The sequence below is a fragment of the Capricornis sumatraensis genome, chromosome 3 (assembly GCF_032405125.1).
Source record: "Capricornis sumatraensis isolate serow.1 chromosome 3, serow.2, whole genome shotgun sequence".
NCBI classification, from domain to species: domain Eukaryota; kingdom Metazoa; phylum Chordata; class Mammalia; order Artiodactyla; family Bovidae; genus Capricornis; species Capricornis sumatraensis.
Window position 1 is genome coordinate 7789062 of NC_091071.1, and position 25182 is coordinate 7814243.

Below are 25182 nucleotides of genomic sequence, written 5' to 3' on the forward strand. Positions count from 1 at the left end.
TTCTTTCGGGGTAGTGAATATGTTCCGTAATTGGATAATAGTGATATTGTACAACTCTGTGAGTATACTCAAAACCAATAAATTGCACACCCAGAGCTTGTTCAAAGTTTCCTAGACAAGGAGTATGGATGGAGGAAAAGGCTAGCACTGAGCCGAGGGCTCCCATCTACTCGCCAATCCTGCTTTGCGACGGGCAAGTTACTGGATCTGGCCAGTGAGACGTGAGGGGATTTCTCTTCTGGGTTTTCTGGGAAAGTCTTCTAAGCTTTTAAGATAGGACACGAGGTGGGGATGTTTCCTCTTTTCTGGCTCTGAACATTGTCATATGCATGAGCTACTCAGAACCAAGGCCACCATCTTGAGTCTTAAGGGAAACCAGCCAAAGGGAGGAGCAACTCGCTGAAGACGGCAGAATAGACCTGGGTCCCTGATGGTGTCCGTCCACTGAATTAGCCAGTCCTGAAATGGCCTTCCCTCTTCCCTGGTGGCTCAGACAGTAAAGAATCTGCCTGCAGTGCAGGAGACCTCAGTTTGATCCCTGTGTCGGGAAGAGCCCCTGGAGGAGGAAATGGCAAGGAGCCTGGCGGGTTAGAGTTCCTGGGGTCGAAAAGAGTGGGACACGATTGAGTGACAACACTTTCACTTTCTTCCTAAGTGACGCAAAAAACCCTCCTCTTTTTGAGTAACTTTGATTTGCATCTTCCATTACAGCCAAAACAATCTAACCGATAGAGTGTCAGACACCTCTGAGGAAACGTACTCAACAGTTTGTAATAACCTGTAGAAGAAAAGAATCTGAAAAAGAATATATATATAGGACTTCCCAAGTGGGCCAGTGATCAAGAATCCACCCGTGCCGCCTGCAGGGGGCACAGGTTCAATTCCTGGTCTGGGAAGATTGCATATGCCGTGGGGAAACCAAGCCCACGGGCCGCAACAATTGAGCCTGTGCCCCGGAGCCTGGGAGCTGCAACGACTGGAGCGTGCGCATCAAGAGAAACCACCGCAATGAGGAGCCCACACACCACAGCTAGAGAGTGGCCCCTGCTCTCTGCAAACTAGAGAAAAGCTCTCGCAGCAATGAAAACCCAGTGCAGACAAAAACAAAAGAACATATATCCCTGAGTCACCTTGCTCTACACCTGAAACTAACACAGCATTGTAAAGCAACCATGCTTCAATTAAAATGAAAACCAAAAAACACTTCTGCAGTATCAGGTAACACAGTGACTAGAGCAGAAACGATCATTGGCACTGCCTGCCCCCCCCCACACCCCCCGGCCCCGTTACTCAGTAATAGAATTCTTAGCCGGGCTAGGGCCATGAGAAGATGTTCCAGTCCTGAGAGAGCAGAAGGGACACGGTCGTGCCCCTTAAGGGGAGAAGCATGCCTTCATTGTTAACCTAAGGAAGGATTTGGTGCCTGGTGTGCTAAGGACCAAAAGCAGACTGAAGCCAACTGAGTGAGAGGTTAAAAAAAAAGAAAAATGAAGGTGGGTAAGCAGATGGCTTTGGGGGGAGATTTGGCTGTGATGGGGAGCAGAGGGAGGGGCAGCAGCTGGAGGGGACCTGGAGGCTGGGGGCAGCCATGCCAAGGCTCTGCTCGGATCTCCCTGCAAGAGAGGAGCTGATGAGCCCCACTGAGTGCAATCAGCCGACAGCCTCCATCTGTAGCACCTTGGAGCCGGGGATACACTCTTCCTGGGCGTCCCCCACCAGTGACAAAGCAGGGTGGGGATACCGGGCTGGGCCACTGCTACCCTGAGGACCCAACCGACATAGATGGAAAGGGTTTTCTGTTGTTCGCTTTAAATGACAGAGACCAGAGTTTGCTTAGAGGTCCCATGTGAAGAGTCTAGTTGGGAAAGAGCAGCCGAACACGGACAAGAGAAGAACGCACAGATGGAGAGAGAGAGGTCCCTGGGAAAGCAGAAGATGGAGTCTGGACTTCGGGGGAACAGGTCCTCAGGCCCGGGGAGGAGGAAGGGGGCAGGAGGGCGGGAGGACCGAGAGTGGACATGTGAGGGGGTACAGGTTTGGGAGCGGGGTGATGGCAGACCTCCTGCCAGAGAAATTTCTTCTCCTGAGAAGTGGGAAGCAAGGCCAGGCTCCAGAGCCACGTGCTTCTGTTTTCTTTTCTTGGTATCTGTTTTACCACCTGCACAATAAACAGCTTGGGTTAGAACCCTGCTCCTCCAACCTGTTTAAGCCTCGATGGAATTTCAAAAATACACTTTTGGGGGACCCGCCACCCTCAGCTGTTGGATCAGAATCTCTGGGGCAAAAGTGGTAAGGGCAAGAATCTGTGTGTGTGTGTATATATGTATATACACGTACTTTTAAAAATATTTATTACCTATTTATTTAGCTACACTGGGTCTTCGTTGCAGCACACAGATCTTTAGTTGTGGCTTTGTGAACTCTTAGGCGTGGCTCGTGTGATCTAGTTCCCTGACCAGGGATCCAACCCGGCCCCCTGCCTTGGGAGCAGAGAGTCTTAGCCACTGGACCACGAGGGAAGTCCCTGTATATATATTTAAAGTATGGCCGGGGATGATGTGAAGGCACATCCAGGTTTGGGAACCACCCTACTGGGCTTCTCAGGACCCCTCCAGCTCTGAGAGTTTGTAGTCCCACCACATCCCCAGGATGGTGCAGAATTCTGGCTCAGCATTTGACTGAAGCTATGAGCTACAGAGTAAGCCACATGCCACTATCTGTTACCAGGAATTTAAAAAGCCCCAAAGGGCTTCTCTGGTGGTTCAGACAGTAAAGAATCTGCCTGCAGTGCAGGAAACACAGGTTCAATCCCTGGGCTGGGAAGATCCCCTGGAGAAGTGAATGGCTACCCACTCCAGTACTCTGGACTGGAGAATTCCATGGACAGAGGGACCTGGTGGGCTACAGTCCATGGAGTCGCAAAGAGTTGGACACAACTGAGTGACTAACACAAAGTCCCAAAGGTACCAGACTCAAAAGAACCATAACAAGGCAAAAAGCCTGGCAGCAAAATCAGAGGTTCTGCCTGGGTGGGAAGCCCACTCAGGCTCCTAGGATCGATCGATGTTTCCAACCCCCCCTGGTGGGACGTGGTCAAGGGCAGTCCCAGGAACAGGAGACAGGCATGCTTTTGGCATCTCTACAAAGGGGTGGAGACCTAGCCAGGCCTTTCAGAAACCTGAACCCTGGGGTAGGGGAGGGGGAGGAGGGGCTGCCCGGCCCTGAGAGTTCACGTCTGCCCCCCTCCACCCCAGAGCTCCTCCTCGGCCCGGTCCCCCTTCTGGGGGCTGCTCCAGACCCTGCAGGCCACCTCCACTCTCTTTGCCTCCCTCTCCCCGCAAGTTCGAGTGGGGACAGGCTGGGGCCACCAGCCAGCTCCATGGACGGGGGACTTCACCTCTGCTCACCTCCCAGCTTTGGAAAGAAAAGAAGAAAGGTCTGTGTTGCTTTGCATCTGGGAGATCCTTCCCCATCCTAAACTTCTGGAGGCAGGAAAAAGGGACTTGACCTCGGATTGACTATAAAGGAAGGAACAGAGAGAGCCTAGAACCTTCCCACAGGTATGAATTTCTTCACTTTAGCTGGCATGTGTGAGTATGAGTGTGTGTGACAGGTTTTCCATTGGTCAGAGATGAAGTTGTCCGTAATGCTCTCCCAGGCCCTTTCTGATCGCTTTGGTGCTGTTGATTCTGCAGCCCTAACTTTCATTCAGTTGTTCAACATTTCCTTAGTACCCATCCTGTGCCAGGTGCTGCCACTAGATAAGCCCTGATCCCTGCCCTCAACGGTCCCCAGTCTGGATGGGGAAACAGTAATTGTTTTCTTTTGTAACAGCAACCACACTTACAGTGGGTCAGGCACTGGGCTAAGCTTTGTATCAACTTTAGCTCATGTATCCTAGCAAAAACTGGAAGAGGTTAAGTGTATTCCTAGCCCCATTTTACAGATGAGAACAGTGAGGTTCCGTGAGATGAGGTCACACAGCTGGTAGATTGTGGAACCAATGCTTGGAACCACCGTGGATGCAGCCTGCCTGCACCGTAAAGAGACAATTCAGGCAACAGGAGCACCACTCCAGCGTAGGGAGGGAGCCATGATCTGGGGGGCTGGCAATGGTGAAGCCTCATTTTGACCAAGGTCTCCAGAGTGTAAGGCAGGACCAAGCTCAGAGCTGGAGATGAGGCAGCCTCCATGAGGCCCACTGAGAGCTCTTGGGTCATCTGGGACTTGAGGTCAGTGATGGTCCAGATCAGGGGTCCCCCTCTCTCATTCCGGGGGCTGGGGTGACGGCGGGTAGAGCAGGAGGACTTCAGGATTCCCCTCCAGCTTCCCTGGGAGCTGTCTGTCCCCATACTTACAGAGGGGGGGCTTCCTTGACCTGGGGGCTAGTGTCTCAGTAGCCTGAGAGGTGGGTGGCCCCCAGGCCTGGGAGGCAGGGGCAGGCCCAGGTCATTGTGGATTCCCCTCAGCAAAGCCTGGACCACAGTTTTCCCCTCCTCACAGTTCTCGACTCCCATCTCCCATCTGTCCCCAGAAGGACAAAAGCTGATTATTCCACTGGGGGCTGTACTGGGCACCATGAATGGAGTATTGAAAACCCTGTGTCCACATCCAGATAGATTTTCATCCTCTTCCCAACCAGCCTGTTTGTCCGCCAGGATGGAGGCAGAGCCAAGGAAAGATCGGGCCGGGGGCGGTGTTCCTGCTGAGAGGGGCATCCACGTCCCTGGGCATCGCAGTCTCTGTGTATCCCAAACAGAATCATCTTCTCTTAAAAAAAAAAAAAAAAATTTTATTTGCCCTGGGTCTTAGCTGCAGCATGTGGGATCTAACTAGTTCCTTGACCAGGGATCGAACTCGGGCCCCCAGCATCAGGAGAATGGAGTCTTAGCCACTGGACCACCAGGAAAGTCCCTCAAACAGAACCATCTTCTAAACCAGCCATCCCTCACCGCCCCCGCCACAACCATCCAATCATTATCCACACACTGGGATGCTAGTGACATGATGTGAATGTTCATTGAGCTCTACACTTAGGATTTATGCTCCTCTTGGCTTGTAAACTTCAATCCAAAATTAAACAAAATAATCTCCCAGGGCTTCCTACCTCGAAAGGGCAGAGCATCCCAAATGGCATTTAAACTTCCAGTCCTACGCCATTTTTGCATATTTGTGACTCATGGGAACCATGTCTCTTTGATGTTTTTTTCTTTACATTGACTCTTTTTTTTTTTTCTGATTTAAATTAACTGTAGGGAATTCCCTGGCAGTCCAGCAGTTAGGACTTGGCGCATTCACTGCTGGGACCCAGGTTCAATCCCTGGTTGGGGAACTAAGATCTCACAAGCCACAAAGCAGCAAAAAATAAATAAATAATTATTTTAAAATTTAATGAACTTTCAAGGGAAACCTGATATTGTTCCAGATCAATGGAAAGCCAGGATCCTTTGTCATAAACATCCTTTGCAGAATGCACTGCAAAAGGAAAAAATTGACGCAACAGTAAATGTCCATCTATCTCCCCCCCAACTCCCCCACCACACACACACAAAGCTCTCCCTGGGCCCTTCCAACTGGAAGAAGAGACCTGGAACCTTTAATTCCAGATGTTCCAGCTGTGACTTCTCACCGCATCTTGATGGGACCATTGGAAGGACCACCCATTGGCTGGACACACAAGGAAGCAGAGATGCACACTGGTCCCCAGCCTGATGAGAGGAGCAGGGGATGGGGTTCCAGAGCCAGGAGCGCTGCCCCTTCCCCTCTCCCCCCAGCCCTGTCCTTCCTCCTCCTATTGCCACTGGGTGAGTGCCCCCCAACTCCCCTGACCCTTCCCTTCCCTTTTCTGACTCTCAGCTTTCCCAGTTGTGAGATTATGGTGGGACATGGCCTGTAAACAAGGTGTTTTCCAACATTCTTTCCAGCTCTGACATTTGCCCCAGGTTGATGAAAGCTAAGGTCTGAGTTTGGAGAGTGGAAGGCTCAGTGTTAAAGGCAAGAGCTCGATGCACAGAGTCTAGGCAGTGAGGATACTAGAAATAGGGAAGGAGGGAAAGGGCATAGGCTCACCAACGGCTGTTGGAAAACCAGCTGGTAGAACAGATGGAATCAAACAACCTTGGGACTAACCTAACTTAGGAAAAAAGAAACTGACTCTCAGTTTCTTTATCTGTAAAATGGGTACACTAGTACATGCCTCAGAGGTTGTAAGGGAAGGTATGTGGCTATGTCTGACAAGCCTGTGCACAAATGAAGGGCTACTATGGGGTATTAACTTCTCATGCCAGGCCAGTTTCCTTCTTAGGCCATGTGCTCAGAATTGTCTGGTGAAGAGGAGTGTGGCTATCTGGGTTAGAATCCCTGCTCCACCCTTTATTTGCTATTGGCCTTGAGAAAGTGGCCTGACCTCATTAAACCTGAAGTCTTCCCTTCTGCAAAATCTAAGCTGCTCCATAAGTTGTCCTAATGATTAAGTGAGCCAGGCCACATAAAGCAATGAGCACAGTGCTGACATATACATATGTGAGAGCTGAAGCAGAAGGACTGATAGGGACTTCCCCGGTGGTCCGGTGGTTAAGACTCTGTGCCTCCAATGCAGGTGGTGTGGGTTCTATCCCTGGTCAGGGAACTAAGACCCCACATGCCACAAAGCATGACCAAAAAACCAGAACCAAAAAAGAAAAAAAGAAACCCAAAGGAAACAGAAAGACTTACATTGGTAAACTCTTTAGTGGGAAATCAGAATGAAACCCAAAGTTAATTTACACCCTTAAGGCAAAGCTACTAAACATCTGGGGAGTAACAGATTCTGGGCAGGGAGCTCTGGGGAAAACCAAGATGACATAGACCTGGCCACATCACTGGGCAGAAGGCCTGGAAAGGGGTATATATATGACACCCAGAGATTCAGTGGAAAAAGAAAGCCCTTTTAGCTGAGAGCTCCAGGAAGGCTTCCCGTAGGAGGGGGCTCCATCTGCAGGGCTGTAATGAGCAGAGTGAGCAGAGGAGACGGCAAGATTACAGACCTGGGGACCAGAATGATGCAAGATTAAGAAGGAAGGTGAGGCTGCTCAGAAGATTCTAGAAGGCTTTGCAGAGAAAGTTTAGGGTCCAGAACTTCTGCAGGAAAAGGGGAAGCTTTGAGGAATTCAGCAGTGGAATGTGATCAGCCTGTCTGGGTCTCAGGCAGATCTCTCTGGGGCGGCCCATGGACCAGTGGGAGAGGGATGAAGCTAGGAGACCAACTGGGGCAGTCAGGGGCTTTGGCAAAGCAGGGGTAGTGACGAGGAAGGGGGTGCTGGTGAGGGCTGGAGGGGAGGGCTGGAGGGGAGGCTGTGTTCCTGGGGCCGAGGGAGGGGGCTGAGGGGCCAATGCTCTTCCTCACTCTGTTCCAGCTGGTGCCCTACAGCCCACCTCACTGCCCTTTCCAGGTAGGTGCCCCTGCCTCTCCCCCCACCCTTCCCCCCAACTCTCACTCCCAAAGCACTCAGGTGCTCAGAAGACCTCTGTTACTCAAGATGCAAAGGAACAGCTCCAGTGTCCCCATTTTACAGAAAGGGCAAAATAAGACCCAGGAGGGACTGAGCCCAAGGTCCCCACGGCTTCGTGGCAAGGTGGGCATCCTCTAGGTAGGGCCCAAGTGACCCCCACCACCACCCCGTGCCAGATCAACTCTCTCCACAGAACTCAGGCTGGTGGGGGGCCCGAGCCGCTGCCGGGGCCGCCTGGAGGTCCTACACGGGGGCTCCTGGGGCAGCGTCTGCGACGACGACTGGGACGTGGTGGACGCCAATGTGGTGTGTCGTCAGCTGGGCTGCGGCCTGGCGCTGCCTGTGCCCCGGCCCCTCGCCTTCGGCCAGGGCCGAGGCCCCATCCTGCTGGACAACGTGGAGTGCCGCGGGCAGGAAGCCGCCCTGAGTGAGTGCGGCAGTCGAGGCTGGGGCGTGCACAACTGCTTCCACTATGAGGACGTGGCGGTCCTGTGTGATGGTGAGCAGGACAGCCTGTGACCTAGAAGGGCAGACAGACTGCCGGGCAGCAGGGCTGTGGGCTAGACACGTGAAGGGACTTCCCAGAGGTAAGAATGTTCCAGTGAAGACCAAGCCAGCAGCTGCAGTGTGTACATAGTCCTGGGGAAGACCCCCAGCCTGGCAGGCGGGTGCCCGGGCCCTGCCATGCTCCGGCTTATGGTATGACCTCTGCTGAAAACCAGCAACACTGCTTCCAAAGAGGGCTTCAATCGTCCCAGCAGAGAGCCCCCTTCCCAGTTTTATATCCAGACCGTTGGGGTCTGGTGGTTTAAGGCCCATTTGCCATAGACCTGCCACAAATCTCTGGGAGGCTTTGACCTCGAAAGCAGTAGTTCTCTTTTTTAAGAAAATTAGCTGGAGGGCTCATTATAAAACCCAGATGGTGGGACTTCCCTGGCGGTCCAGTGGTTAAGACTCTGCACTCCAATTGCAGGAGGCACAGGCTCAGCCCCTGGTCAGGGAACTAAGATCCCCGCATGTTGCAGGACACAGGAAACACACACACACACACACACACACACTGATGTTAGCCCCATCCCAGAATTTCTGATTCTGCAGATTTGGGATGGAGCCTGAGAATTCGCATGTTGCATTTCTCACAAATCCTCAGGTGATGTGATGCTGCTTTAAAAACTAAGGAAACCAAGAACTGAAAGAAATCCTCTAAAGTAAATTCTTCTAAAGCTACTGCTTTCAAGACTCAGGTGGCCCTTTCTCCTCTCTTACCCAGAGTCCCCAGCTTTGACCCTTTGTGCGGCCAGAAGCCCAGAGATCAGGAAACTTAGCAGTCCATACCCTGCCCCTCAAATAACTGTGTGTGTGAGGATGGAGAACAGAAATATCCACATCTTCCTCTCTGCCACCCTGCTTCTTTCCCAGAATTCTTGCCCACGCAGACCCCAACAAGGAGAGTGTTAACCAGCAGGGCACCCCCTACAACGCCCCAGAATGGAAAAGGTAAGTAAAAGCAATGTGGGGGACCACCTGGGTCTTAGGAGAGGGATCCAGGAGGAATCTCCCAAATCCTACCCTAGGCAGTGGGAAGAGAGGGATTACTGATGGGTGAGTTTGGTCACTCCTTCACCCCTGCTCTGCCCCCTGCACCCCCACCCCACAGGCTGCTCACTATCTGGATAGGGAAAGAGGATTCATTCTAGTGACATGATAAAAATAGCACAAGGTTGGAGGAAATAAAAGAGGTGGGCTGGTGTTAGTCATTCAGTCGTGTCCAACACTTTGTGGCCCCATGGACTGTAGCCTTCGAGCCTCCTCTGTTCATGGAATTCTCTAGGCAAGAATACTGGAGTGGATTATCATTTCTTTCTCCAAAAGAGGTGGGGGCTGAAGCCTAATCCAATGGGAGAGTCAGATATACTATATATAGAAATGCTGATAATGATCTTAGAGCAAGAAAATGAAAAATGAAAAATTCTCTTAAAGGACAGATAAAAAGGCAAGGCAGTCCAGAGGAGGAAGAGGATCCCATTCATCAGAGATTAGAGAGGGCTTCCTGGAGGCAGAGTTGTTTGTGAAGTAAGGAATCGGCACATTCTATACGGTTTAGGAGAACGTGGACAAGGGCAGGCAGAAAGTGACAGAGTCATAGGATTCTATCCTCAGATCCCCAAAGAGCCCCTAATCTAGACTGTGAGGAGGCAGTGCTTTGGGGCTAAGTGGGTGAGCAGGTCTTCCTGGGTGTTAGGTCCTGGGACACCATGTATTGTGGGTATGCAGAGGGCCTGGGGCAATAGGAAGACCACTGGATTGGGATGGGCAGCAAAGCCCTGCGGGAGATGCTCCTGGTTCCCGCCCTCATCACCAGGTGAGGGCAGCGTGCGCCTGGTGGGGGGCGCAGGCCCGTGCCAGGGCCGAGTGGAGATCCTGCACGGTGGCCTGTGGGGCACCGTTTGTGACGACGACTGGGGGCTGCCAGACGCGGCCGTGGTGTGCCGCCAGCTGGGCTGCGGGGCGGCCCTGGCAGCCACTACCAACGCCTTCTTCGGCTACGGCACGGGGCACATCCTGCTGGACAACGTACACTGTGAAGGCGGCGAGCCCCGTCTAGCAGCCTGCCTGAGTCTGGGCTGGGGCGTGCACAACTGCGGCCACCACGAGGACGCCGGCGCGCTCTGCGCAGGTGCGGGGTTGGGGGCGGGGCGGGATTCTGAAGCAGGAAACCCGAAGAGGGGCCTTGGAGTGGAGCGGGATGTTGAGTGGCTTGATGTTTCCCTGAGCTCTTTCAAAAAGGCCCCCAAGTTAATTTTTTATTTCTCAGTACGGCTCTAGAAGTGCCTCATTAAATTCTAATAGACTCCACGACTATATAATACTGCAGTATTACCCCACCAGTTGAGATTCCCTGGTGGCTCAGACGGTAAAGCGTCTGCCCGCCATGCGGGAGACCCGGGCTCGATCACCGGGTTGGGAAGATCCCCTGGAGAAGGAAATGGCAACCCACTCCAGTACTCTTGCCTAGAAAACTCCATGGATGGAGGAGCCTGGTAGGCTACAGTCCATGGGGTCGCAAAGAGTCGATCACGACTGAGTGACTTCACCCCACCAACGCTCCAGAGTTGTCTAACAGTACTCCAAATATGTCTCCAGAGTTTTATGGCACTCAGTTCAGTTCACTCAGTCGTGTCCGACTCTTTGCGACCCCATGGACTGCAGCACACCAGGCTTCCCTGTCCTTCACCAACTCCCAGAGTTGACTCAAACTCATGTCCATCGAGTCGGTGATGCCATCCAGCCATCTCATCCTGTCATCCCCTTCTCCTGCCTTCAAGTTTTCCCAGGATCAGGGCCTTTTCAAATGAGTTGGCTCTTTGCATCAGGTGGCCAAAGTATTAGAGCTTCAGCATCAGTCTTTCCAATCAATATTCTGAGTTGATTTCCTTTAGGATTGATTAGTTTGATCTCCTTGCTGTCCAAAGGACTCTCAAGTCTTCTCCAATACCACAGTTCATAAGCATCAATTCTTCAACACTCAGCTTTCTTTACAGTCCAACTCTCACATCCATACATGACTACTGGAAAAACCATAGCTTTGACTAGATGGACCTTTGTTGGCAAAGTAACGTCTCTGCTTTTTAATATGCTGTCTGCTGCTGCTGCTACTAAGTCACTTCAGTCATGTCCGACTCTGTGCGACCCCACAGACGGCAGCCCACCAGGCTCTCCCGTCCCTGGGATTCTCCATGCACGAACATTGGAGTGGGTTGCCATTTCCTTCTCCAATGCATCAAAGTGAAAAGGGAAAGTGAAGTCGCTCAGTCATGTCTGACTCTCAGCGACCTCATGCACTGCAGCCTACCAGGCTTCTCCATCCATGAGATTTTCCAGGCAAGAGTACTAGAGTGGGGTGCCATTACCTTCTCCAATATGCTGTCTAGGTTGGTCATAACTTTTCTTCCAAGGAGCAAGCGTTTTTTAATTTCATGGCTGCAGTCACCATCTGCAGTTATTTGGGAGCCCAAGAAAATAAAGTTAGTCACTGTTTCCACTGTTTCCCCATCTATTTGCCATGAAGAAGTGATGGGACTAGATGCCATGATCTTAGTTTTCTGAATGTTAAATTTTAAGCCAACTTTTTCACTCTCCTCTTTCACTTTCATCAAGAGGCTCTTTAGTTCTCTTTCGCTTTCTGCCATAAGTGTGGTGTCATCTGCATATCTGAGGTTATTGATATTTCTCCTGGCAATCTTGATTCCAGATTGTACTTCATCCAGCCCAGTGTTTCTCATGATGTACTCTGCATATGAGTTAAATAAGCACAGTGACAATATACAGCCTTGACGTCCTCCTTTTCCTATTTGGAACCAGTCTGTTGTTCCACGTCCATTTCTAACTGTTGCTTCCTGACATGCATACAGATTTCTCAAGAGGCAGGTCAGGTGGTCTGGTATTCCCATCTCTTTCAGAATATTCCAGTTTATTGTGATCCACACAGTCAAAGGCTTTGGCATAGTCAAGAAAGCAGAAATAGATGTTTTTATGGAACTCTCTTGCTTTTTCGATAATCCAATGGATGCTGGCAATTTGATCTCTGGTTCTTCTGCCTTTTCTAAAACTAGCTTGAACATCTGGAAGTTCACGATTCATGTACTGTTAAAGCCTGACTTGGAGAATTTTGAGCATTACTCTACTAGCATGTGAGATGACTGCAACTGTGTGGTAGTTTGAGCATTTTTTGGCATTGCCTTTCTTTGGGATTGGAATGAAAACTGACCTTTTCCAGTCCTGTGGCCACTGCTGAGTTTCCGGCTCTAAGTAGTCTTTTTTTTTTTTTAATTGTTGGTATTTTATTTTTAAGTTTAATTTTTATTTTATATTGGAATATAGTCTATTCACAATGTTGTAATTCTTTTCAGTGTACAGCACGCTGATTTAGTTATACATGTGTGTGCGTGCTCAGTCATGTCTGACTCTTTGAACCCTTAGACTATACTTATACGTATATACATGTATATACATGGATTTTCTTGATTCTTTTCCCATATATGTTATTATTACAGTATGTTGAGCGCTATACAGTAGGTTCTTGTTGATTACACTTGTTGATTACTAAGCACTCTTTGTGAAATACTTCAGAGTAAAGTAATAGTACTTTAAGATAGCTCTAGAGAGACTCTAGAATTCTTTCACTGAAACTCAGGTTCAGTTCAGTTCAGTTCAGTTGCTCAGTCGTGTCCGACTCTTTGCGACCCCAGTGTCCCCAGAATTCCCTCTCTCTTTCAATCCTGATTCTCTTATGATAGTATTTCCCCTCATCTGGTCTTTCTTCCACAGTGAAAGGTTTTCTGAACAAATAGAAATAATAGGGCTGTTAATGGCACTTTACAGATGGACTCCACTCTGCCAGATATAAAGTGCTTGCCCATGCCTCACGGCAAACCAGGAGCCATCAATCCCGATTTACAGATGGGAAAGCTGAGGCCCAGTGAGGCAGAGTGAGCCCTGGCAAAGCCTCAGCTAACCTTGCTGCCTAATCTTGAGCGTGCCCCTTGCCCCTTCTAATCTTATTTATCTGTAAGATGGGATAGTGAGTTTTCTTCTGCAAGCCCGTCAGGACTGTACATGGCCCTCCCTGGTGGGCAAGGCCTTCTTTATCTCCCCAACTTGGACACACATTGGGCTTCTCAGAACCCTGGAAAGAAATGAAAACATGCCTGTGAATGTGTTGTATAAACTGTAGGGTGTATGCCTAGGTAGCACAAATAAATATTTGACCAGAATTGGCAAAGCGGGGCAGACTTCCTTGGACCCCAGCTAAGGCTGAGCCTCCAGCTCTGGAAGTAAAATCTGTTTGTTTTCTCCAGGGAAACCCTCTCATCCTCTCCAGGAACCAGAACCTTGGCCTCTGACCCCACTCCCTTCTCTCCTACTCTAGTCCTGGGCCACCCGACTCTCACAGCACTGCCACCGTCGGCCACAAGAGTGGACTGGGCCTGGCACACAGAGCCAGAGGGTAAGGAGCCCTGCCCTCCAGGCCAGAATGATAGGGGTGAGGTGGGCAGGACTGGGAATTGGAAAGACTGTCTGGATCCATGGGGAGGGGCCCCGGGCTAGCAGGCCAGGGCTTTTGACCAGATGGTAAAGAGGTGGGTGAGAGAACGGATGAGCAGATGGAGCAAGGATGAAATCCAGAGCTCTGAAAAGTTCAGCAGGGTGGGAGGAGGCACTTCGAAGCTCTGAAATAAAATTTGGCAGGGGCTGGGTGGAGTGGGGTGCTGAGGTTGGAAATCGAGGAGACTTGTGAAAATTGAGATACAAGTTGAATGAAGGATAGAAGTACTTTTGGAATGAGGGCTGGAACTATCGTTGGCACTGAAATCTGTAAGTAGGATTTGATTCATTCGCTTCAAGCTTCCTGAGGACCCCACCACAGCAGACAACATGGTAACTCTAGAATTGAGGCTGAGTAGGGTGAAAGCGTGGTAGAGGTCGTACATCTCCGTAGGCGCGCCCTGTGCCCTGCTGCAGGCCAGAAGTCCCCTTTGTCCCATTCAAACGCTCTAGATGCCTTGTCTCTGCAGCTACAGGAGTCGGTGCCCTACCTTCCAGGGAGCCCGCACGGCTCACCACTGCCGCCTGGGCGGCAGGGAAAAGTAAGTGGCAGGGCAAGGGTTCCGTTGCGGGTGGGAGAGGGTGGGGCCGGGGCTCTGCCAGGGAGCCGGCGGCCCCAGCCTAGCCCCTCTGGCCGCGGGCCTGTGCGCCCTGCAGGCGGGCGGCTGCGGCTGGTGGGTGGCCCAGGCCCATGCCGCGGTCGCGTGGAGGTGCTGTACGCCGGGGGCTGGGGGACCGTGTGCGACGATGACTGGGACTTCGCGGACGCGCGCGTGGCCTGCCGCGAGGCGGGCTGCGGGCCGGCGCTGGGCGCCACGGGCCTCGGCCACTTCGGCTACGGCCGCGGCCCCGTGCTGCTGGACAACGTGGGCTGCGCCGGCACGGAGGCCCGCCTCAGCGACTGCTTCCACCTGGGCTGGGGCCAGCACAACTGCGGCCACCATGAGGATGCGGGCGCGCTCTGCTCAGGTGAGGCCGCAGCAGGACCACATGTGCACTGCGGCACAGGCGACGCGGAGCGCCGTCTGAGAAGTGGGCGGGGCCGCGCGCAGGCGCTTACTTAGGCATGGGCGGTGCCTGCTGTGAAGTAGGCGGGGCCGCGCGCTGGCGCGTACCGCGGTGCGGGCGGGACGAACAGGCTCTGGGAAATGGGCGGGGCCTCGCGGAGGCAGGCTCTGGGGATGGGCGGGGCCTCGCGGAGGCACGCTCTGCGGCGAGGGCAGGGCGGGGTTCGTTGGAAAATGGGCAGGGTCTCGCGTAAGCGCTCACCTCGGCACTGCAGCGTGAGCGCGACGGGAGAGTGCTCATGCTCCGCAGTGAGAGGTGGAGCCCACCATCGGGTGGAGCCCACTCGCTCTGCGGCTGCGCGGCATGGGCGGGGCCCGGAAGGGAGCGCCTTCTGCTGCAGTGCGGGGCGGGGCCCGAGCTGAGTCCGAAGTCCCGGGGCACAGTGTGGGAGAGTCAGTCAAGGGCGTGGTCGGGGAGCTTTTGCTGTGCTGCGTCAAGGATCCGAAAGGCTCTAGTTAGCAATGAGAGTTGATCAGCTTTCGGGGCGCATACGTTTGTCCCTTGGGAAGTCACTGGAAAAGGGATAGTTGCAGAGTACGACACATTTAAAAATGCGTCTCTTTATTGACGGATGTGGGAATTGATATTTTCGCCCTTGTTTGGTGCCCTGGTGGTAGGTAGCTTTGGCCACAGAGGGCTCTGCTTTGGGCCGAGAAACAACCCCCGTTTCTGTTCCAAGGAGTGGGGGCCTATGAAGCCCTTTCTGATCCTACATCAGGCTTCCCTTGGAGGGTAAGAGGTGACCTGGTCTCAAGGGACTGGTTCCCTAGTATCACAGCCACCTCTTTCTCTGTCCTTGCTGAGCCAGGTCCAGAGGAGCTAGTCCAGCAGGAGGGTGCTGAGACCACCCGGGTGCCCACTCCTCGGCCCAGGGACGGTAGGTGTTCACAGTCCCTAAGAGTGAGGTGGAGACATCAGAGTAGGAGGGACCAGATCTGGAGGGAAGTCACAGCCCCAGGTTACAGAGCAGATTTGCACCAGGTCCTAGAACTCTTGTCCTTTCCTATTAGTCTCAGGCCTCATCAATAGAGACATGATGTCTGGAGAGAGGGGGGTTTTAAGCTAGAGCAATTGAGAGATTTCTAGAGTTGAAACCATAAAGGGACAGGGTTCCTGTCCTGAGGAGATCAATGAAAGAATTCAGGCTTTAATTTGGGGAGTCCAGAAGGGAGGGGAAACGGTGATGACCTTCGGGGACACAATCTCACTTGACAACAGCCATAGGGCTGAGGTATTGGGATTGTAAACAACTAAGGAGAGAGCAGACATGGAGCTCGCAGCATGCACAAGGGCTTGTACACACTCTCCTGATGCCTATTTTATCTCATTTGTCTGCCCTCATCCAGTGGCTCCCAGGGCAGTGAGGTGTCCCAAACCACCACCCTTTGTCTCCCCTTAACTACCCCTCCCCTGGCGTAGCTTGGGAGTGGCGTGGTCTGGCCTGGGCCGGCCCCTTCCAGCCCCAGGCCTTGTCCCCCCACAGGACACCTACGTCTGGCCAACGGAGCCCACCAATGTGAGGGGCGTGTGGAGCTCTTCCTAGGGCAGCAGTGGGGCACTGTCTGTGACGATGCTTGGGACCTGCGGGCAGCTGGCGTCTTGTGTCGCCAGCTGGGCTGTGGCCAGGCCCTGGCAGCCCCTGGTGAGGCCCGCTTTGGCCCAGGCCGAGGCCCTATTCTCCTGGACAATGTCAAGTGCCGTGGGGATGAGAGTGCCCTGCTGCTGTGCTCTCACATCCGCTGGGATGCCCACAACTGTGACCACAGCGAGGATGCCAGTGTCCTGTGCCAGCCGGTGTGACCCAGCTTGCTCTGCAGACCACCTCTTCTGGGAGCCTACTGCGGCCTGCCCCTCTTCCTCCAGGAAGTCCTCCTGTGACAGCAGCGGTTCACTCTGCCCTGCCCTCCCCTTGCCTGGGAGCGAGCCTGCCCAAATGGTGTGGTCCTGCCTAGGGGAGCATAGCCCATCAACTTAGTATGTGACCTCACTGTCATCACCTATGGTGGGCCCAGTTCAATGAAAGCTCCCACTATCTGCTCAGCTCAAACAGAAAGTGGTGGGAAGTGAATAACTCCTAACTGTCCTCTTTGGCAGGGGTCCCGTTACAGGAACCCTGACCCAGCCTTCCTGGTCTGTGCTCCAGAAGGTTCAGCTGTAAATGGGGTATATCCCTTCCCTCCCGCCTCTACTCATCTTGGAATCCTCAAGAAGAGGGAAGGCAGGAGAGGCCTACAGTTCTGACCTTAGACTGCCAAGGGCTGCAGAAGAACTGGGGTCATTGCCCTGGCCTGCTAAAGAGGGCCAGATGGTGCTTGGCTGGACAAGGGGACTGGAAGGGGCCAAAGCAGTGACAGTGGCCCCAACCTGCAGCTGGAACCAGCAACTCTGATTTCTGCTGCCCCCACAACACAGCCTCCATTTTGCAGATGCAAAGAACCCTGGGGGCCTGTAGCCACCCATTCATAGGTGCCAAGTCAATAAAGCATTGTTTCCCCACCCCTCGTCTTTTAACCAAGGTCAATGTTGGGGCGTAAGTGCACTGTTTGTGGCAGCAGGAAAGACTCTGGTTAGGACTCTGGAGGAAACCTGCTGGGGGATGGAGGGCGGGTCAAGAGCATCATCAGAGAGCTTTCCGCAGGCCCATCGCATCCTGGAGACGCTGACTCACAGTGTCAGGCCGCCAGGAAGGCCCCTAGAAGGTCCCCTGGGCCATCCTCACGTTCCCAGAAATCTGGGTCCTCGACAGGGTCTACTCAAGGTCACAAAACACGGCGGTCACGGCAGTGGAGTGACTAGAAGAGAAAAAAAATTGACAGGAGGCAGAAAGAATGATGGGGAAAAGGACGCAGCACTGGGGCTTCCCCAAGGGCTGCTCTTGGGGTACCTCACCTGGAGCCCCAGGGCCAGAGAAGTGGGGGATCCTGCCAGAGCCTCTCTCAGCCCCAGGGTGCATGACTTGCTAATAGCAACTGTCTGACCAAAAAAATCCCGCCTTCCACGTTAGCCTGCAGGCTCTGTATGAGTTTTCTCTCATTGCTGTAACAAATTATCACAAATTTAGTAACTTTAAACAACATAAATTTATCATCTTACAGTTCCTGAGGTCACGAGTCGGAAATGGGTTTCCCTGGTCTAAATTCAAGTGTTGGCAGGGCGATATTCTTTCTAGAAGATCCAGAGGAGAATCCATTTCCTCACCTTTAGCAGCTTTTAGAGGATGCCTGCATCCCATGGCTGCTCAAGACCTCCTTCCAGTCAGCAATTCCATCACTCCGACACCAGCTTCCATCATCTCATCTCTTTTTCTGACTTTCCCGCCTCTCTCTTCCATCCTTAAAGGTCTTTTATGATTATATCAGGCCCACCTGGATAATCCAAGATAATCTCCCCATCTCAAGGTCCTTAATTTAACCACATCTGCACAATCTTTTTAACCATGTAAAGTCACATTTTCACCAGCTCCAGGGATTAGGACATGGACATCTTTGGGGGGAAGGCATTATTCTACTTCCCACAGGCTCCAAACCCAAGTCCTGGCTGCCAGCCAAAGAGGAAGGCAGACACTTAAGCTCCAAACTCCATCAGCTCTTGGCAGTATTGGTTTTGTCTCCATTTGTCAGGGAGCGCCCTGCAACCCACTGTGTCATTGGCGGGATGAGGGCTCGAGGAGGGAAAGGAATGACAATGCTGAAGAATTCAGGAAGAATTCAGGGCTTCTGGTTCCGGATGGTGGAGTAGAAGGACATGTGCTCATCTCCTGTGAGAGCACCAAAGAACGGAGGGAGTCAGGCAGAAAAACAGCGATGTTCTAGCCACCCAGAGCCTCAGACCTGAGTCTAGCACGCTATCATTTTGCACAGCCCATGGTTATTACCTCTCCAAGTATATCACCGACTCGATAAGACATGAGTTTGAGCAAGCTCCAGGAGTTGGTGATGGACAGGGAAGCCTGGCGTGTTGCAGTCCATGAGGTCGCAAAGAGTCGGACACAACTGAGCAACTGAACTGACTGACTTGAGGTACACCCACATTCACTATCTTGAGGTGTATCACAGCTTTCCACCCCTGGACACCCCTTCCCCATCTAACAAAGTGCTTTCATCGGTGCTCAACTCAAGGGAAGTATTAGCATCCCTTTTTATAGACAGGGAAAACTGAGGCTCAAAGACGGGAAATGATTTATCCAGGTTTGCAGAGTAGATGTAGGACTGGAAGTTAAGATTCTTTTTTTTCTTGGCTGCACCACATGGCATGCAGGATCTTAATTCCCTGACCAGGGATCGAACCCATGCCCCCTGCATTGGGAGTATGGAGTCTTAGCACTGGACCTCCAGGGAAGGCCATTTGCTCAACTCCTTAGTTCAGTCGACAAAGTCTCCTGCACAGACTGGCCCTGCATCCATCACCACTTGGTGCCAGGATCTCGCCAGGCTGAACTACTTTCAGTTCCTCTAATGTCTGGGCTTTCTTCCCACCGGGCCTCTGCACATGCTGTTCTCTCTGCCTGGAATACACGTCACCCTCTCCCCTCCTTCCCCCTTAGTCAACTCTTATTTAGCCTCATGGCTCAGCTTTCCTTTTCTCCAGAAGGCCTTCATGGGTACCCCCCACCACCGCATCCAGTCAGGACTAGGAGCCCCCATCTCACCGTGTACTTGCCCAGGGACAGCACCAACCCCCGCATCTCAGCAGACTGCTCTGACTTGGCTGTGTCCTCCTGGGGCTGGGGCTGTTGTGTTCAACTTTGTGTGCAAGACCTCATACATGGCAGGTGCTCAAATAATAGTTGGCCAGTGAACAGAGGACCTGAGCAAATATTTCTGGAGCACCCATGTGCTAGTCTGCACACTGGGCTGGACTCTGGGGCTGCAGAGCCCCAGAAAGATCTAGACCCATTTCTGTTTGCAGGGCTCAGAGGTTACCTTCAAGGCAAGTCCCGTGATAAGCCACTGAACAAATCAACAGCCAAGAGATTTGGAGCAGTGATTCGTGCTAGGAAGGACATGAAGCAGGGTGTTATAGGAGGGAATGGATGGTGAGGGAAAGCCTCTGAGGAGGTGAGACTTGAGCTGGGCCTGGGTGGGAACCAGCCATGAGCCTTTTGTTGACCATGAAAAGGTTTAGGGTAGACCATTCCAGGTCCTTCACTAGGGATTTAGCCTGGCTTGCAGAAGCACCAGCAAGAAGGGCAATATGACTGGAGTAAAGTGCCAAGAGACAAGTCAGGAAAGCTGGTAAGGGTCAGACCACTCAAGGCTTTCTGGGCCACAGGAAGGAGTTTTATTCTAAGGGTAATGAGCCTCTTGGCCATCTCCTGCTTCTTTCAACTTCCTGACTGCACCTTGCCTCTTAAGATTAATTAAAAGGGCCCATTAAAATAGGATACCAAGGATCCCTACCAAAAATTTCAGGAATTCTTATGGAGGTTAGTGAAGTGAGTGAAAGTCACTCAGTCGTGTCCAACATTTTGCGACCCCATAGACTACACAGCCCATGGAATTCTCCAGGCCAGAATACTGGAGTGGGTAGCCTTTCCCTTTTCCAGGGGATCTTCCCAATCCGGGGATCGAACCCAAGTCTTCTGCACTGCAGGCAGATTCTTTCACCAGCTGAGCCACAAGGGAGGCCCAAGAATACTGGAGTGGGTAGCTTATTCCTTCTCCAGCAGATCTTCCCAACCCAGGAATTGAACCAGGGTCTCCTGCATTGCAGGCAGATTCTTTACCAAATGAGCTATGAGGGAAGCCCCTTATGGAGGTTAGGTCCTGCTAAGTCCCCCTGACTTTTACTGATTTCTGAATCTCCCATCTGCTTTTGGAGAAGGCACTGGTGACCCACTCCAGTACTCTTGCCTGGAAAATCCCATGGACGGAGGAGCCTGGTAGGCTGCAGTCCATGGGGTCGCTAAGAGTCGGACACGACTGAGCAACTTCACTTTCCCTTTTCCCTTTCATGCGTTGGAGAAGGAAACGGCAACCCACCCCAGTGTTCTTGCCTGGAGAATTCCAGGGATGGGGGATCCTGGTGGGCCGCCGTCTATGGGGTCGCACAGTCGGACACGAAGCAACTTAGCAGCAGCAGCAGCAGCATCTGCTTTTACCTCCTTTGTGACTCCCCCTTTACCTGTCCACTGACTAAGCCTTTCACCCCCAAAGTTCCCCCGATTCCAGGCTGCGCATGGTGCATGCCTGGCCACTGATTGGAGCAAGCATTCAACAAGCAGCTGAGGGACTGCCCTGGTGGTCCAGCGCTTAAGACTCCACCTTCCAATGCAAGGAACTCGGATTTGATCCGTAGTTGGGAACTAAGATCCCACACACCTTGGGGGAACTAAGCCCTCATGCCCGTGGGCTCTGCAACCCATGCAGTGCCACAACTCTAGAGAAGCCCGCGTACAGCAACGGAAGATCCCACGTGCCACAACTAAGACCTGACACAGCCATAGATAGATAAATAAATGTTAAAAAATAAAGATCCAGCATGCCACAACAAAGATCGAAGATCCCCGTGTGCCGAAACTAAGACCCAGCAGAGCCAAATAAATAAATATAAAGAACAACATTAAAGAACCAAACAACTAAAAATTAAAAATTAGATACCCTGTTTTTTTTTAAACTCATGTCCATTATTATTATTTTGGCCATGCCACACAGCCTGTGGGATACAAATTCTCTAACCAGGGATGGAACCCAGGTTCCCTGCTGTGGAAGCTCAGAGTCCTAACCACTGGAACACCAAGAAGTCCCTATATATCCTGTTTTTAAAGAGCCCTTTTGTACATGAATACACAGGGCCACCATCACCACCACTGCACACACAGGCACATTCTCACATCATTTTTATTTTGATTTTCTCTACTCTAGCCCTAACAGCCTACCCCTAATGAGACCCTCCCTGTCTCCTACCCCAACGTTTGCAAGCCCTCTGACTCCCACATTTTTGCCTTTTCTTAAACAACAGCATTACTGAGATATAATTCACATATCATAACATTCACCCTTTTAAAGTGTACAATTCAGTGGTCCGTTAGCTATTTGCAAGGTTGTGCAACCATCACCACTATCTAATTCCAGTACATTTCATCACCCCACCAAAAAAACCTCATACCCATTAGCAGTCACTCGCCATTTCCCCACCCCTGGGGCCTCTGGCAGCCGCTAATTCACTTTCTGTCCCGATGGCTTCTAGACATTTTGTAGACATACAATCAGGCAATATGGGAGACCCAGGTTTGATCCCTGGGTTGGGAAGATCCCTGCAGAAGGAAATGGCAACCCACTCCAGTATTCTTGCCTGGGAAATCCAATGGACAGAGGAGCCTGGTGGGCTACAATCCACAGGATTGCACAGTCAGACACGACTTAGCAACTAAACAATAGCAAAAATGATAATTCAATGTTTAACATCTTTAGGGATTACCAAATTGTTTTGCACGGTGGATGGGCCATTTTACATTCCCATGTGCACTGCACAGGGGTTCCAATTCTCCACACTTTTGTTAACTCCTGTTATCCCCATCCCCTTAAAAAAAATTCTAGCCATCCTAGTGACTGTGAAGTGTTATCTCCTGATTTGGGTTTGTATTTCCCTAAAGACTAATTATGTCAAGTGTCTTTTGTTGTTGTTGTTCTTATTGACAATTTGTGTATCTTTGGAGAAATGTCTATCAAGTCCTTTGACCATTTTTCACTTGGGTTCTTGCCCATTTCTTAGGCAGAACTGTTTATTTTGTCTACTGCCTAGCCTCCAGGACCAGCTTTCCAAAACTGTCCCTTTTGTTTTGCTAATCAGAGCTGGTTCTAATTTAATTCTGCAGTCACCTATGAAACTAAGTGGTTTCATATACATTGTATTCATTGTCTCATTTCACTGTCTCAATCTAAGAGATGGAAATAAAAATCTTTCTATGATTTTACACAGGAGGATTTAGGGACTGGCTAGGATCACACAGCTAGATAATTAAGAGGGTGAGGTTCGCTCCCTGAACTGTCAAACTCCAGAAAAGCCCCATGCTTTTCCTACTAACTAGTAGGACCGTGTCTCCTGACTTCTCCTGGACGTGTTTATCGCTACTGTACAAAAGGGAAACGCAGGGTCAGAGAAGGATCCGTTTTTCTGGGTCACAAAGATCAGGGATCAGGTCTAGGGATTCTCACCTCTGCCCCCAAATCCTCCTCCCAGTCCCACATGCTCAGTGGCGTGGACCTGGAGGGGGTGACTTGGCTCGGCCCTTCCGGCCCAGTCGGGTCGCGCCTTCCTGCTGAGTCACGGCGGAGGGGCAGGGCGGGGTGGACGACCCAAGAGGAGAGAGACTAGGAGCCGCCCTGCGTAAGACCCGAAGCCCCACCTCTGGCTCCGGGGTAGCCTCCTGATTGGAGAGCCATGGACTGACATAGCCAATCACAGCAAGCTGCGGCGTGCGAGTGGGGCGGAGCCAAAGGCAAAGGCACCACCTCCCCTCCTATCTGAGAATCTGCCCTTTCCGGGCGCGCCCCTCGGGGCCTTGGGGAGCGTGCTGGGCTCCGCTACTGGAGAGGCGGGTGTGCCTGGTACTGGGGTGGAAGCCTGGTGCCACCTACGCAGGGTCAGGAAGAGCGCCCAAGAACCTGGGGTGAAGGCGAGTTTTTCTAGTCTGTTGGGGCCATTCTCAGTTTACAAAGAGCATTTGACACTCCACCCGGCCCCAATCGGGCCAGGCTGGGGTCTTTATTGTTGTTTTAGGGGAGGATTACCCTGCAGAGGACTATTAAAATTATAAGGCCAGTTTTCATGAAAACTGGCATTTGGAAGGGGCGGGCCCAGGCACTTGCAGACATGCGTACTAGGCTGAGAGTTTCACGACCAGCCGCTTAGGGGGGCCCCCGACAAAGGCCTGGGCGTGCAAGGTTGGCCCTGAGGTTCTTTGAGATGTAGACAAGGGGCAGGGAGGGTGGTCTCTGCATCTCAGCAGTTTGTTCATCAAACTCATAGTCTAGGCCCTGTCTCACCCTACTCCCACCCCGCCCCCTCCCCTGCACCTCTCTGCACCTCTCTGGCCTCTGCCCTTGGTCTTTGTCTGCTTAAGCTTATCTTACTCTTAAAGACTGCTAGCAGCCTTCCTTCCTCTCAGCCTCACTCAGCTACTCAGCAAATATTAATAATTGAGCTCTTCCTTGTGTCAAACGAACAAACAGTGCATGCAACCAGGTCTCTGCTCCTGTAGAGTTTACAATCTAGGCAGGAGATAGACCAGTGATTGCGTGAAATACTGGTGAGAGTTGGATGGGAGAAGAATAGAGTGCTAAGTCTGGGGCAGTTTTCAGGGCATTCTTGCCCGGACAATTCCATGGACAGAGGAGCCTGGAGGGCTGTCCAGTCCATGGGGTCACAAAGAGTCAGACATGACCGAGCAGTGTAACACTAAAACTAGATGAGTACTCCATGGAGACTTGAGAGCCCCTTGGACAGCCGGGAGATCAAACCAGTCAATCCTAAAGGAAACTGACCATGAATATCCACTGGAAGGACTGAAGTTGAAGCTCCAATACTTTGGCTACCAGATGCGAAGAGCTGACTCATTGGAAAAGACCCTGATGCTGGGAAAGATTGAAGGCAAAAGGAGAAGGGGGCTGCAGAGGATGAGATGGTTAGATAGCATTACTGACTCAATGGACATGAATTTGAGCAAACTCTGGGAGATTGTAGAGGACAGAGGATCGTGGCATGCTGCAGTCCATGGGGTCGTAAAGAGTCGAAAGATACTTAGCAACTGAACAAAAACACCTGAGTCTAGAAGGAGGGACCGGGGAAAGCTTTTGAAAGAAAATAGCTTTTAACCAGATGAAAGGGAGCCTGGACTTCTTGGAGGAATGGAAAAGAAGCTGGAACAGAGGCTCAAGGGAGACAGTGGATTGAGACGGAAGGAGAGCCTTTGTAGGCTCATTAATGGTTAGGAAGATTATCCTGATGGCACTAGGAAGCTAACCAGAGGGTTTTAAGCAGAAGAGAGACATAATAGGATTTGAGTTTTAAAAAGATCACTCTAAGCATCCTGTGGAGAAGGGGTAGATAGTAGGGGAAGAAGATGGAAACAGGAAAACCAGCTGCATTAATGCAGGGGAGCCATGATGATGGTTCAAACTCTGGTAGAAGCAGACCATGAGCAGAGGGATGAACTGCTAACCTGTCCAAGAGGGGCTGTAATGCTCTAGGAACCTAACAGTGGCACTCCCTCCGTGGGGTCCCCTTTATTCATTCATTTATTCTTCCATTCAACAAATATTTGAGCACCACTCTGGCCAGAAATTATGCCTGGTTTCCCAGGGAGAGAAGCTGCCATCTGACCCAGTTGGGCTGGAAGGGAAAGGGTAATGTCTACAGATGGGTTGGTGCAGACCTCACTGGGACCCCACATACTAGGACATTGGTGTGGCGTTCCTCTGCATTCCAGCTCCTACCAGAGCCTCGCCTCGTCTCTGTTGCCAGCCAGCCAGTGAATTCAATTCCTACTTGGCTGATGAAGAAATCGATGCTCAGAGAA

At 51.7% G+C, this 25182-nt stretch overlaps 1 protein-coding gene across 1 annotated transcript; it reads left to right on the forward strand.

Moving 5' to 3' along the window:
• Positions 1-5638: 5638 nt before the first annotated feature.
• Positions 5639-16463, forward strand: SSC4D (scavenger receptor cysteine rich family member with 4 domains). The gene is made up of 10 exons (XM_068968374.1): positions 5639-5804; positions 7395-7430; positions 7684-7989; positions 8910-8987; positions 9853-10167; positions 13420-13497; positions 14066-14137; positions 14253-14564; positions 15472-15540; positions 16147-16463. The coding sequence occupies exons 1-10, from the start codon at positions 5639-5641 to the stop codon at positions 16461-16463; spliced, it is 1749 nt and encodes a 582-aa protein (XP_068824475.1).
• The last annotated feature ends 8719 nt before the right edge of the window (positions 16464-25182 follow it).

What these genes read in the sequence shown, in the direction of transcription:
- SSC4D (XM_068968374.1), top strand. Translation starts at nt 5,639, where the DNA reads ATGGGACCATTGGAAGGACCACCCATTGGCTGGACACACAAGGAAGCA. An exon ending in CTGGCACACAGAGCCAGAGG is followed by an intron (nt 13,498 to 14,065) that starts GTAAGGAGCCCT and finishes TTGTCTCTGCAG; the next exon opens with CTACAGGAGTCGGTGCCCTA. An exon ending in CACTCCTCGGCCCAGGGACG is followed by an intron (nt 15,541 to 16,146) that starts GTAGGTGTTCAC and finishes GTCCCCCCACAG; the next exon opens with GACACCTACGTCTGGCCAAC.